Consider the following 13,947-nt stretch of genomic DNA (forward strand, 5'->3'; position numbering starts at 1 on the left):
CAGCATGGCCCAAATGGTGTGGCGAGGGGAGCGGTGGTTGGCAAATGAAAAGCCCGTGGAAAGCCGTGCATACTGAGTAATGATTTTCGTGCGAGTGTGTGAAAAATGAAAATTGTTTTGCTGCGCGTGTTAAATAAAAAAGAGAAAAATATAATAACGCAACAAAAATAAAATAAAGTGCAATAAAAAAGTGCAAAATATTTAAGAAAAACTAAAAAATTTAAAGTAAAAAATATAATCCAGGAAATCACAAATAAAATGCCAGCTTCCCGTTTCACACACACACAGTCGAAAGGAAAACTGAAACCAAATTTTGGCCCATGAATGAACTGGCATTAAGTTGGGCAGAAGAGGAAGAAACATCATCACCACCCCCCGCCATCCACTCACACCAACACCATCACACACACATACACACATGTGCACACACAAGAAAATAGGCAATTTTCAAAAGATTTTTGCTGGCCAAAAAATAAAGGAGATAGAAACGTGCCGCGCATTTGGAGGAGAAGAAAATATATAAAACTACATATAACTGGGAAATAAATAGGTGGGTCAAGTGTAAATTTATTTAACTAGTTGTATACACGAACACACCACCCCACATCCTGCCAGCTCACGGAATTAACCGCCCAGCTCCCACAGAAAAATCATAGCATGCTTTCCAGCGCTTGCCCTTCGCTTGCCTAAAAAATATATATCTCTGTTTGAGTGTGTGTGTGTGTGTGATATAGTTGCCTCTTTCCTGTTGTTGTTGCTGCTGCTGCTTGTACATAAAAATAAATTATGGGCATGACCCTAAAAATAGCAGCAGGAATTACAAGAAGCAAGGATCGCTCGGCTCCTGCAGCAGCATAAATCATTATGTAGCCAAATGTCAATATAACACTTTGGGCCATACACACACACATATACACACTCTCAAAGCCGTAGAAAAGGATACTACGAGAGCAGACTAGCCAAGAGTGTGTATGTGTGTGTCAGTCTGGTTGTATTGGTGCACGGTTCGCCATCTGAATTGGTTCAACTGAACCAAGTTCACTGCTAAGCAAAAAATTATACATTTTTTTATATTTATTTTTATATAAATATACAAGGAAGTCTATATGTACATTTTATTTAATTTGTATTAATTGTTATTTATTTTTATTAACCAGAAGAATTATGGTAATAAAAATGTCTTGGCAAATGATTCCAAATAATTGATACCTAATTGTTCTAACTTATTAACACTTATATTTCATAATACCTATACTAAGGGGTACTTAATATAAATGGGGCTCTTAGTGAGAAATACCTATAATTAACCGTAGGTATTTCTTATTTGGAAATATTAAACAAGTTTGGTGAACTCTAATTTTTATGCTGGTTCAATATTTTAGGTCAATTTTCTCAACTAGTAAAATTGGTTTATTATTTTTGAAATCAAAGTAAATATCGTCAAACAAAGATCAATACAAAAAACTTAAAATATCTTTTTTTAAAATAGAGAGTGTTTTGAATCTCACACTTTCACACTCAAACTCACACACACACACACACACACATTGATACACAGGAAGTGACAGCTAGGAAAAGCTAAGAAGAAGAACAGGAGGAGCACGAGGAAGAGGAAGCAGATAGGAAACTTTGTCTGTGAAAAATTCAGTCTGCAGCTATTTCACTTCCTTGAAATCCTTTGGCAGCCACAACAATAACTGTGGTGGCTCTCTCACTTTTTGACTCTCTCTCTCTCTTGCTCTCTCTCTCGGGCAGTTTTTTCCATTTAATCTCTTCATTTCATTTTCCTCACCACGCAAGCGCTTCTCAACAGACTCAACTCTTTCTATTTTTTCCTGTGTTTTTTGGCTTGGCTCATTTGTTTATTTTTAGTTTGCTGTCATAGAATCTCATTTTTCCCACCCACACATGTGCATTCTCTGTGTGCGTATGTGGCTGCGATTAAATGGCCGTTAGACGCTCTAAGCCTTATTAATATGCCGAGATATTTGCAAAAGTTCTAAGTTGGCAAAGTCTTCTAATACTTTTCCCTTTCTATCTCGCCCCCTTGACTTTTCCCTTCTGCTGGAAATTTTTTAAAAATGAAACTGGTTCAAGGTCGACGAAACGAGGTTGTTGCACCGCCCGTTTACTACCAATTCGGAAAGGGCTTAGGGATAATTAAATACCGTCGAGCTTTCAAACCGTGAATTTGATTGGCCTAATAAAAAGATCAAGTTGTAACCTAAAAGTTATATTTTAAATCCCAAAAATAATTGCGTAATCATCACAATTGCACAAAACTCAATTGTCAGAATCCTCAGAATGCACGTGGATAGAATCAATAATCAATCCAAAAAATATCCAAATTCAACTAGAATGAAATTTTCGTTTTAGAGAACGCAGACTGTAGTTGATAGTTGTGAACTGAGTCGGTCAGCATTTGGGGTCAGTTCGCATTTAATAGCTATGTTTACGCAGCGGGGAAAAGCAAGCAGAGAAAATCCCAACAAAAGTGAAAACGCCAGGGGTGGTCTAAACGCTGGGGGGGTGAGAACACAGTGGAAGTGGCTTGGGTTAGAGGACCCCTCGCGTGCTGCAACGTCCATGAAATGACGAGGCCTTCTTGCCTTTTTTATGGAGCTCACGTGTCAGGGGACGCCCCAAAAAGACCAGGTAAAAATGTTTTTAGTGACGAAACGGGGGTATGAAGGGGTGTTCATTTCAGGAATCGCATAAACACATGATATGCTCAACAGACAATCACACACATACACATACAAAGTATGTATAAACGCTCTGAGGCCCAGATGGCTAAGTATCCCTGTAGGAGCTTACGTAATCCCGAAACGTGAGCCTTAATCACTTTCAGCTCAAGTTTCGTGAACAAGAGGTAAACCGGAGGCAAATCTAAAGTGGAGTTTATGCAAGAATTTCGCACAAGAGGATCAAGAGTTGCCACTAAAAAGGGAATCCTTTTTCCAGGCACTGAACACCTTCTAATTGAAATTTAAGCCGTGGACGACATGGTCTTGCATTAATTGATTATGCTGATGTATTTAAATAATGAGTTTAAATATAAATTGTTTACAATTGGCCACTTAAATTTTAGTATTGAATACAAATTAGTATAGTATTAAAGCTTATTTTATTTCAAATTAATAAGCTCTTTAAAAACACATCATATTCGCACTATGGTTTTTTCAAAATATCATTCCAAACTAAATTAAATACACTATAAATTTACGGATTTCCTTTTTTTCACCCTAATAGAATAAGGAAATTCAGTTGAAAAATCCACTTCCTGTCCCTTATTCGCATTTGGAATTCTGAACACTGCCGCCTGGCAAACATTTCATTTCTCCTGTGATTTGGCGTGCCATTACCGTTAGTCACGTGCTCGCACCACTAAACTACCTCACCACCCAATTCCACCCACTAGTCCCCGTTCCATGCCCAATCCAAATTGGAATCCCTGGAGTCAGGACCCGCATTCGGGACTCGTTGTCCTTTTTATGTGTGGCCTGGCAGCCAGGCGTTGCCTTAATTATCCTGGCATTGGTAATTATGCGACACAAAACAGAAGTGGGGACATACATTAAACAGCAGTTTAAAGAGGCAAGGAGAGAGTAGGAAAAGAAATAGGATTCTGTAAGTCACTGGGAAAAAAGATTGTATTTCTTAGCTTATTAAAAACTACTTTTAACGTTTCATTTGGTTTGATTGGTTTTTATTAATAGCTGATAATAATTACGTAGAATCTTCTACTCTTGCATAATTTCTAGAATTTATGCCTTAAATTGTTTAGAAAATAATCTCTAAATATCAAAAATTTCTTTCTCTGCTAAAAATTCTTTGCCGAAAAGTATGCTGCATTTTAATTGCAAATAGTCGTCGAGCTTCGCGACCCGGAAACGGAAGTCGCCAGGCGACAGGTGCCAGGCACCTCTTAGCCTCCTTATACCATTTCTACATTTTTCGTAGCCTCTTTCCCTTGATGAAATATTCATTTGTAATCGATAATTCCGCAAAAGAGCAAACATAGAGAAACATGCGGCGGCATAATAAGTAGGAAAAGGTCCCAGTTTTCCGTTTTTCTCTCAACGTTCCCCTATATTTTCCAGCCGCATTGAATGCCGCCACGAATCGAGGACGATAGTCAACTTGTCTGCATTCAGCAACAACACCCAAAAATATAGCCGAAAAAAAACATGGAAAAAATTCCAATAATTTTAGCTAAGATGTATACGCAGCTCGGAAAGGTCCGAGGACTGCTGTCCGACATTTGCCCTATGCCATGTTTTGTTGTTACAACTTACTTTCCGATAAGTTTTCCTTGGAAGAACAGCTTCAGTTTCGTATAATTTCAGTCAATTGTGAAGTTTACTATTTTTCAGAAAATAAGTTATAAATATATCTCATTATTATAACAAATGATTATCAAGGTAATAGATGTTCTCATAGTTGAGATAACTTTAAATTTTACCACAATCTTTACCACAACCTTTTTTTTTATTTAACCGCATTTCAACTGCTTTCTTTGCATTGACAAATCATAATGGTAATCTATATTAAAACCAAATTGCCGTACAACGAGCCCAACGGACATCAGGCGACCGAGCGAACCCCATTAAAAATTCTATTAAAAGTTATTTACGGCAACTTTGGTCCATTGAATGCGACAAAAGTTGAACACGGCCTGCCCGCTGCCAGTCAGTGTGTGTGTGTGTGTGTTTGTATTTGGGGAGGCACTCAACTCAAACAAAAAGCAACAAGAACCCGAAAGCATTGTCTATGCACGTTCATAAATAAGAAATGCAGTCGAGCCCACATCGAGTGTCCAACCCTTGCGGCCCAACTCTTTCCCTTTCACATGGCCCCCTACTTCACATAGGGCTCCCTCCAAGTCTAAACGCCAATTCCAATCCCCTTCATTGACAATAAATTTGCATACACAGCACTTGCACTTCCTGCAGACGGTTGGCTCGAAGGGAAGGCGAAAGTCGGAGCCCAACAGGAAGCCAAGTCAGTTTACATGCAGATCAGCATAATTGATTTCAAATTGAGCACTGGCAAAAAGTCTAATTTATGGTAAACTGTAAATAAGCAGTCTTAGAAGCTTTATTCACATAAATGCAACTTAAGTCTATAAATTTTTGAGAAAGAGTTAGTCATGAACTGAAGTTTTTACCTCTAAACTTTTTGAAACAGTTTTAAATAAATTTACAAGTAACCTTTAAATACTTTTAACGAAAAGCTAATAAATTAAGTAGCGGAATCAATTAACTGATATCTCATAAATAGTAGTGTTATTAATTGCGAACTGATTATTTTTCTATTTCACTTAATAAATAAAATAATTAAATTTTATCGAGCATGTGTTAAATAAATCCTTAATTGTTTTTTTTGCATATGATTATGTATGTTAAGCTGAGTGAAAACAGAAGTGATAGAGGAGCGGTAGGTTAATTGAATAAATTAAATTATATAATTGAAAACAAAAATACAATTTCTTTCCTGTGTGTGAAATGAAGCGTAGGAAAGGGTGACAAAAACTTGAAAAGAGGTGAAGAGTTTAATGTCTGGCAATCGATGGGCAAATTGGATAAGATAGGGCATGTCCTCTGTGCTGTAAGAGATGTGCCGACAAGGACTCTCATTAGGCACTCGAGCAGCATCGGGAGATTATGTGCAGCGATAATAGACAGAGATAAGGGCGTGGATAGAGGGCGACTTAGGGGTCACAAGGGGGCCATGGCAGGGGCTGAGAACCCAGACCGGAGGCTGAGGACATTCGGGCGCTAAAACTAGAGCAAGGACAGCACGAACAGCAGCACCAACAAAAACTTCACAAAAACTAGAGTGCGGGAGAAAGAGAGGCAAGGATATTTGGCGAGAAAGAGAGAGAACAAATTGTTACATTGCCTGTCCTGAGAGGGAAATACCCACAAACAGATCTGTGTGTGTGTGTGTGTACCATTTTGAGCGCCATTCCTCCACTCTTCCTGTCCAGCTGCATTTCTCATGTCCTGCTGTTCGGAGTCCTTGTGCTGCTGCTAAAACAACAAGCAAAACAGTGGGAAAAGCAGCAGGACAACTGACAACAAGGAGCATAAGCTACCTTCAGCTATGTCCTGATTATGACAGCTCAAGGAAAATGCGGCCGGACAGATGAAAATTGTTGAAATTCTCAACGGAGTTGGGCTTTCATGTAGCTCTCACATTTACACATTCCTCATGTCTGTGTTAATTGCCAAAGTATTAGTCTGTGTCTGTGTGTGGGTGTGAGTGACATAAAGAAATGCTCAGCAGAATTTCATTGCATATACGCAGGGGCGAGAGGGAAATATAAAAGGAGTCGATGGGGAAAATCGTGATGGAAACATCAGGCAAACAGGGAGCAAAATGGGCAAAAGAGATCCGAGGGCACACAAAACCAATTCGATTTAATTTCCAGTTGGCAGCCACATCATCTGGTAGGTAGACTATCGGGGCCTCGCATCAAACGCAATTAAAAATAATAAATGAAACAATGCGGGGTGAAAGCACCAGACAAGGTACTCTAATGGGAATTTCAGTGATTAATGAATGAACGAAAATAGTTTCTGAAGATTTTAATGAATGATAATGCAACTTAACGCTGTGTGTTAATATAAATATATATTATATATATTTTTATGGTATTAAATACTTTTAAAAAGTGGTTTTCATTGTATGAAATCATTAAGTTATTATTATATCAGATAAGATAATTAAATAAACAATATTAAAGAAGCAAATCTGCTGAAATTTATTCGATTATAAACTGTGGAAACCATTCACTAAGCTGATACCATATTATGCATAATGACCAACAAATTTCTTTGGTATTTAAATACGGCGTTCATTTTACAAGTCCCATCCTATTGGTATGCTAAACTGTTTCTTTCATTTCAAGTGTAGAAACGTTCCTATTCGTTACAGTCATCATTGCGATTTACATTTTTTTCTACTTTCATATCACACCATTAGGTTACCCTTCCGCTTCGCTTAAACTCCTCGTTTCTTTATTTTGCCATAAACAAATTTCCTCAGAATGTTGTCGCATCCCACAGGCAGGGAAAGCGTATTCAGATTAGCAGCACCCAGGGGGATTTCCCCGAGGCCCAAATGGCGTATGAGTGACAGCCTGGCAGCGGCGACGTCAAAGTCATATCAAATTACCGTTATGGTTATGCGCAGGAGGGAGTAATGAAGGGGGTGGTGTCACGGTGGAGGGGCCAAAGGGAGAGAGAGACTCTAATGAGCTAGGCAGTTATCAATTTCTATAGCATAGAAAATGGAGCCGAGCTTTCAGAGTCCATTTGCTTTCATTTTCCCTTTCAATGGTGATGTCTTTAAAAATAAAAGAAAATTATAAAACAAAAAATACATTAAAATGTTGATACCGATTTTTCTATTAAATTATACAAAATAATAAATTATATCTATGAATATTTTAGAAATTTGAAAAGCCTTTAAAACAGAAAACGTTACGCCTTTTGTTTATCTCCGCAGCTACTAAGATAAGTAAAAGAGAAAAAGAGTCAGCGAGGGAGGAGTGGACGAGACGAAAGTATCCAAAGTGAGAGAGAGAAAAAGGAACAAGACGTGGGCGCGCAGTTTTTGACAGTTGAGGGGCAACCATCGGTGATGTGGGACACATCCCGCCACGGGCAATGCAACAACCCCAACGTTATATACCGTCTGTATCTGATCTATATGGCACGGACGAGATAGAACTGCTGCTGGACGAGATTCGGGAGCTGGAGCTGGAGCCGGTCTGCTGTCAGCTGGACGATGAGCAGGACTTTGAGATAGCTGGCAGCAGGGCCGGCGAGCTCTCCCACTCGCACTCGCACTCCCTGTCCTTGGAATCCCCCCTCGGAACCTGCACCTCCTGGGACTCCCATGCCAACTATAAGCAGAGGGGCGGCCACACCCCCCTGCCCTGGGGCGTCGCCCTCCACTGTGATCCGCAACACTTGAAATCGCCTACAGGGATTGTGCGCATACTATTGGTGGTAAGCTCAAGGGAAAGCTAAGGGTTTCAAAATATCAATCATATATTACAAAATTTGCCTTATTTACCAGTTATCCTCGGCCGTCTGTCTAGCCTGCGAATGTTCCGCGGGTACCGTACAGGTCGGCCTCTTTCTACTGCCACTCATCGGACGCCTGAGACTGATGGTCTTCTGTGCGCTGTTTTCGCTACTCATCACATGTCTCATGCTCTTTCTCGATATATCGCATATAGCTCTCATGTTCCCATTCAATTGGACTAAAGTGGTAAGTCAAGATTCAAACTTAAAAACCAGATTTAATAAAAAACAATTCCACTTCTTCAAACAGAATACGTGGATGTACCTGAGTATTGGTTTGATATTTATATTGAGCTCCACGCTGCTTGTTCACATGGTGCTCTATGCCACAGAATACACATGGGTATCCAAGCATTCCAAGGACACGCTACTGGCCACTGGTGTAAGTTTTTTCTCAATTAAATGAAAAAGATCTCAAAAAACTTAAATATCTTATTTAACAATAGATAATTGGCTATTTGTGCGCCTTGGAGGCATTTCTTTTGTCGGGCATCGCATCTTGGCCATGGACTCAGTATCGTCAGGTGCCCGACGATGCCAGCGAATTGTTTATCGAGGATCGCGAGATGACGCCGATGAGTCCGATTAATTGTAGTACCGATCTACAGGCGACGCCATATCATCATAATGGCAATGCAACATCATCGGATCTATATAACCAACAACAACAATCGTCCTATAATCAAAAGCCTTATATACCTGGTAAGACAAAGCAGTTTTTGGATAAACCTTATACAATAAATAATATTAAAACGCTTTCAGCCAAACGACCCAATGAGCTCAACAATCAGCGTCCAGCATTGGGTCACACACAAACCGCACGGTCGAAACCCAATCAGCGCTATAGAGAGGGCTACCACTACCACACATCCCGCCAGAGTCCCACTTTCGTGCTGGGCGATGATCAGGGTGCCGGTCCATCCACGTCCCGTTCCAATGATAATTCTAGTGCGTGATAGTTTTTAATTCCTCAGCCACATGATGGACAGCGAAGAGAAATCGACCAGGCGACCGAGGAAAGGGAATAATTACTGAGATCTCTCAGCTATAAATTGGCGAATATTAATTGGAAGCATGTTGAAGCATTTTGGTCAATGTAAGAAATGAACAAAATAAAAAAAAACAAAATTGTTAATTAGTTTAAAAACCACAAGCGAAACTCGTCGGGATTAGAAGTTGAGACACCAACAGAGAAAATATTTAAGCAGCCGAGCAAAGCAAACAATAATAAATTTAATATATTGTGTGTGTATGTGTACTACAAGCCGAGAGAGAAATTTAAAGAATTTAAACAACAAGAAATTTGAAACGAAGATCAACCTGATCGACGCCCATTTAATTAGTTATACGAACACCAAAAACCTTTGAAATTGGTCAATGTTGAGCTATAACTATAAAAAATAAAATTTAAATTGGTAATAATACGGTATCAAGGTAACGCGAAAATTGCAAGCAAAATTGAAGATTAGAAATTACAAAGAGCATGGAAATGGAAATCAACTTGTTATAAACGTAGTTTTGCTTATTTTTTAATAAAAACAAATAATTCAAGAAAACGAAACAAAATGAACTTTCGAAACTAGTTTACATTTATATGGAATTTTAGCTACTCTATATTTCCTGACAATCTGATTATCTGATCGAATCCTTCATATTATTGCAACAAGTTTATTGTTTCATTTAAATCTTTAAAAAATGCAAATATCAGACTTAAATTTATTTCAATCCCAGATCCTTTTCAATTGTGTGCGAGCACACGGCCATCATTTGATCCTTGACGCTGGCAAAGTTACGAACAGCTGCGGGCTTAGCCTCGGGCCAACCTGCCAGGTCACGATAGATTGGGCGACAGAACTTCATGCGGAAATTTGAGTTGGCGAATTCGAGAATCTCATCCAGACGCTTAATCAAACGGGCACGAATAATCAAACGGTTGAGACGGAAACGAACCTCGGCGTTTTTGGAACTCTTCAAATTGTATGTGGACTCCAGAAGGTCGATCTTGCGCTCGGTCAGGTCAGCAATATCTTTGCTTTCGATCAGTTTACCCAGAAAATCAATAAGTTGGTGAATGGAAATGTTTTTCTTGATTTCAACACCGTCGGTCAATTCAGCGACGCTCTTGGCGCTCCACAGACTGGCCAATTCCTTGGTCACATTGGCCAGGGACTCATCAAATCTAAATTAAAACGAAAAAATATTTATAAACATAAATATGTTAAATATTCTGAGCAGTAAAATTTACTTGGGGATAATTGGTGGCATGCCCTCAGTACTCAGCCACAAATCCCAATCGACAACACTCAGTTTATCCTTCTTGTCGGTATCGATGAAATAGTCATAAAGAGCACTCTTGAAATCATTTGTCTCAATCGATTTGTAGGCAAATTTCTTAAGGTAATCCCTGAGGAATGGCTCAAAAACAGTGGGGCCTCCGAACAAATCCTCCAAATAACGCAGGAAGGTAGAACCCTTGATGTAAGGCACTGAGGAGAAAGCATCATCAGGTCCACAGTTCGATAGATCCACCACCAGCTTGGTCAGCTCGGGTGTCTTGTCGAGTTGAGTGCGCATACACTCCTGCAGATCAGTGAGATTGCTGAGCATCTTAAAGTCCAGCTCTTTGGCGCCCTGCATTCTTCCCACGATTTTCGACTCAACAAACACCGTAAAGCCCTCGTTCAACCAGAAATGCTCAAAGTTCTTGTTGGTCACCAGATTACCAGTCCAACTGTGGGCAATCTCGTGAGCTACAACGTCAGCCAGGGACTTATCCCCGGCCAAAAGAGTTGGGGTTACGAAAGTCAAGCATGGATTTTCCATGCCACCGAATGGAAATGATGGAGGCATAACCAGCAAATCGTACTGCTTCCAGACATAAGGACCGCACAATTCCGAGGCAGTTTTCAACATAGTAGCAGTTTCCGAAAATTCCTCGGCACAGGCATCCACAATTGCTTCTTCTGCCCAGACATTCGAATTTTCTCCTAGCGGGCGGGAAACTAATTTTCCAATGGCAATAGCCACTAAATAGGCAGGAATGGGAATCTCTTGCTTGAATTGTGTTCTTCCAGGTTCCTTCTTATCAATAAGAGCGCTCATCAAAGCCGTAAGCTCACTGGGATGCTCCACAGTAGCATCATAGGTAAATTTAACAGCTGGAGTATCCTGGCAAGGAATCACTGAGCGAGCATGGATCGCCTGGCATTGAGAGAACATATAGGGATGCTCCTTGCCCAAAGTCTGGGTGGGGTTCAACCACTGCAGTCCACTGGCGCTACTCGACGTCTCGTAATCAATGCGAACATTGAGGCTAGAAAAGAAGTAAAGTGTATCAGATTATTTACGAGTTCCATATAGATTAGATTATCTTTGTGGTTTTACCTGCCCTTAGCCGTTCCAGATGGCAACTCGAGAGTTAGCTTCTGGCCAATATCATCGACGGCATCGCTGATGAAGTAGTTAATCGGCAGTTCACTGCCTCCGGCCAGCAACGTGGCGTTGGTTACATTAATATCACGTACATCCAGGAGCTAAAAATAATAAACTTTATGTTAAAGGTTGTATTTATATCAATGCCAAATTTCTCTAAGCCCTTTTTAATTTTAATTTTAATATTAAGATCCCCAATTACTTACAATCTTATCAAGATTTGAAGTTAAAACTTTGAAGCGGTGGAGCACACTTCCTTGGATTTTGGTGGACTCGAAATCAACCGTCCAGTTGAGAGCACTGTGCTCTGTTGTGATTAAATCTGGCTGCGAATAAGAGCTAGGATCTACGTTTCCCAAGCGTCCCATATTGCGTCTCTGTATCTGGTAAATCGGGAGTAGTTTGTGTGAAGTGCACAGGCCGCGTTTGAAGACTAAAAGAGAAACACAAAAATATGTTTAAATACTTTACTTTTTGCGATAATGCTTATCGTTAAACCATAAAAACTAACATCAGATAAGCTAAAAGCTATAGTTAAATTGTACCAGAGCTTAGTGGGTTAAGATAATTTTACTTAGTGATGACCGCACTTTCTATATGGTATATTTTATTTGTCAAATTGTAGGCGTAGTCGCCCAAGATGGATACAAAATGATGCAAACACAAATGAGATGAATAAATTGCAATTCACTGCCACACAGCCGGTAAGTAAAAGGGTTGTCAAGAGTCCCAAAACTTAAAAACAATAATATGAAGAATTTATAAGAAAATTTTGCAAGGTACTTTGTGCAAATCAACTATTAAAATTTATTAAATATTGCTTATTAACTTTTTTTTTTGAATTTGATGTAATTTTAAATAATACGGCGCTTACAAATTATCTTGACATTTAACAACCTGGCATCCCTTTTCGCGAAGCATTGCCAAGCCAAAAAAGTTAGCTATACAAGCTTATTGATGTCGGATTGTTGATACCGCGTATAAAAAGTATTATAATCAAATATTTTTATTAATATTTCACAATATAAATAAACAAACATTTTTTGTATATTTTGTATTTGTCTTAATTACAATGATTTTTAAACAATAAATCAACGCAATATGTAATCCTTGGGAAAATCCATAATGCTGGGGAAATTCTCCAGCGTTTCCTTGTCGATGTGATCCAAACGCTGGGGAACTGTGCGCGGTGTGCGGATTTGATTCGTGACATTCTGTAGGATTTCCTCGGGGACTTGATCGTCAGCGAATAAATGCAATCTCTGCATGGTGTGTCTGCGTTGCAGATTTCCGTGCATTGCGTTATAGACAGCTTTTTTCATCACCATCGTTGGATCCTTTTCGTGTAGTTGCCACGCCAGGGTCCACGAAGCTCCCCCAGGATATCCTGTGTGATGGAAATACACCCTTTTCACCCACTCGTCTCCCGGAAGAGCAATTTCTCTCGTATTGATCAGTACAACATGGTCACCGCAGTCATCTGGAAAATTATATTTTCGGGTTTTATTTTTAATCACCTTTGTGGATAACTTGCTTAACCTAAAAGTACAATAATTGCCGGTCAAAAAGTTATATCACAACGAAATGGTAAGTCAGTTACGTTTAAAATAGGAAGGCACCAAGATTCAATTCCCTTAACTATTTTAATCGCAAACGGAATGATCAAATAATTACCATTTTAAATTTGAATCGTTTGTTTTCATTTTTACAGGCAGCAGCAGCAACAACAACAACAACTAAGAAAACACGCCGGTGATGTAACGAAACACATCCAAAAAACCGCGATTTGTACATAATTTCCGCACTTGGAATTAAGAAAGAACTAGCCCGATTGATAATACTTACTCATGGGATGATATATAGGCTTTTGCAGGCCCATTAAATGGGTTTTAACCAATTTGGCGGACTCGAATGGATTCTGCCAAGTGCAATCGTAGATGTGCCAGGTGCGTGCAAACGTTGCCCATTGCTAAAATAAAGAACGCAAATATTAAATAACTTTTGCAGATTCTAGAAAGAAAAAACACGTACCTGCACACGTTTGGCAATAGACATTTTGGTTGATTTTTAATTGAAAAATTTACTTCAAATAAAATAAATAAGTTCGCAGCTGGGCGCCAGTGTGACCAGCTATTGATTTTTAAAAATACCTTTCTAATAAACGTTCAAACATTGGCTAAAATAAACCATCCCATCGAATAGCGAAGGTCGAAACCTATATACATGCAGTTACCAATTCCAATTGGAATTAGCCATATAGGCAAGCAGTTCATTACTTATGTCAAGCAGTTCATTTCATACGAATGAAAAAATTCCGATTTTTTGGCGGCAAATTTAAAATCAAAATGTGTAATTACTTTACGACATATTTCCTTTTCCAAATGATACACCATTTTTTAATATTATTTTGTGTGGT

The 13,947-nt window shown here is 39.2% G+C and overlaps 2 protein-coding genes across 3 annotated transcripts; one reads left to right on the top strand and one right to left on the bottom strand.

The window, feature by feature from the left end:
• Nucleotides 1-250: 250 nt before the first annotated feature.
• Nucleotides 251-9,509, top strand: LOC108107067. The gene is made up of 6 exons (XM_017214438.2): nucleotides 251-550; nucleotides 7,516-8,021; nucleotides 8,092-8,286; nucleotides 8,350-8,481; nucleotides 8,546-8,801; nucleotides 8,862-9,509. The coding sequence occupies exons 2-6, from the start codon at nucleotides 7,677-7,679 to the stop codon at nucleotides 9,053-9,055; spliced, it is 1,122 nt and encodes a 373-aa protein (XP_017069927.1). The 5' UTR covers nucleotides 251-550; nucleotides 7,516-7,676; the 3' UTR covers nucleotides 9,056-9,509.
• A 244-nt stretch (nucleotides 9,510-9,753) lies between these two features.
• Nucleotides 9,754-13,668, bottom strand: LOC108107066 (39S ribosomal protein L13, mitochondrial). Of its 2 annotated transcripts, XM_017214433.2 has the most exons (6): nucleotides 13,563-13,668; nucleotides 13,377-13,500; nucleotides 11,738-11,964; nucleotides 11,484-11,632; nucleotides 10,345-11,412; nucleotides 9,754-10,278 (listed from the first exon to the last, which is right to left on the bottom strand). In XM_017214433.2, the coding sequence occupies exons 1-6, from the start codon at nucleotides 13,584-13,586 to the stop codon at nucleotides 9,816-9,818; spliced, it is 2,055 nt and encodes a 684-aa protein (XP_017069922.2). In that variant the 5' UTR covers nucleotides 13,587-13,668; the 3' UTR covers nucleotides 9,754-9,815. The 2 variants fall into 2 exon arrangements, with proteins under 2 accessions (XP_017069922.2, XP_017069926.1); XM_017214437.2 differs by lacking the exons at nucleotides 9,754-10,278; nucleotides 10,345-11,412; nucleotides 11,484-11,632; nucleotides 11,738-11,964 and adding an exon at nucleotides 12,567-13,011.
• Between the last annotated feature and the right edge of the window lie 279 nt (nucleotides 13,669-13,947).

The sequence above is a fragment of the Drosophila eugracilis genome, unplaced genomic scaffold, assembly GCF_018153835.1.
Source record: "Drosophila eugracilis isolate 14026-0451.02 unplaced genomic scaffold, ASM1815383v1 contig_952, whole genome shotgun sequence".
Classification (NCBI taxonomy): Eukaryota; Metazoa; Arthropoda; class Insecta; order Diptera; family Drosophilidae; genus Drosophila; species Drosophila eugracilis.

Bases quoted from the DNA above. Each gene is read 5' to 3' on its own strand.
- LOC108107066 (XM_017214433.2), bottom strand. From the start codon at position 13,586: ATGTCTATTGCCAAACGTGTGCAG. The intron at 13,501-13,562 runs GTACGTGTTTTT...TCTTTATTTTAG, and splicing joins CTATTGCCAAACGTGTGCAG to CAATGGGCAACGTTTGCACG. The intron at 11,413-11,483 runs GTAAAACCACAA...CTTCTTTTCTAG, and splicing joins TCTGGAACGGCTAAGGGCAG to CCTCAATGTTCGCATTGATT.
- LOC108107067 (XM_017214438.2), top strand. From the start codon at position 7,677: ATGCAACAACCCCAACGTTATATACCGTCTGTATCTGATCTATATGGC. The intron at 8,287-8,349 runs GTAAGTCAAGAT...TTCTTCAAACAG, and splicing joins CATTCAATTGGACTAAAGTG to AATACGTGGATGTACCTGAG. The intron at 8,802-8,861 runs GTAAGACAAAGC...AAACGCTTTCAG, and splicing joins TCAAAAGCCTTATATACCTG to CCAAACGACCCAATGAGCTC.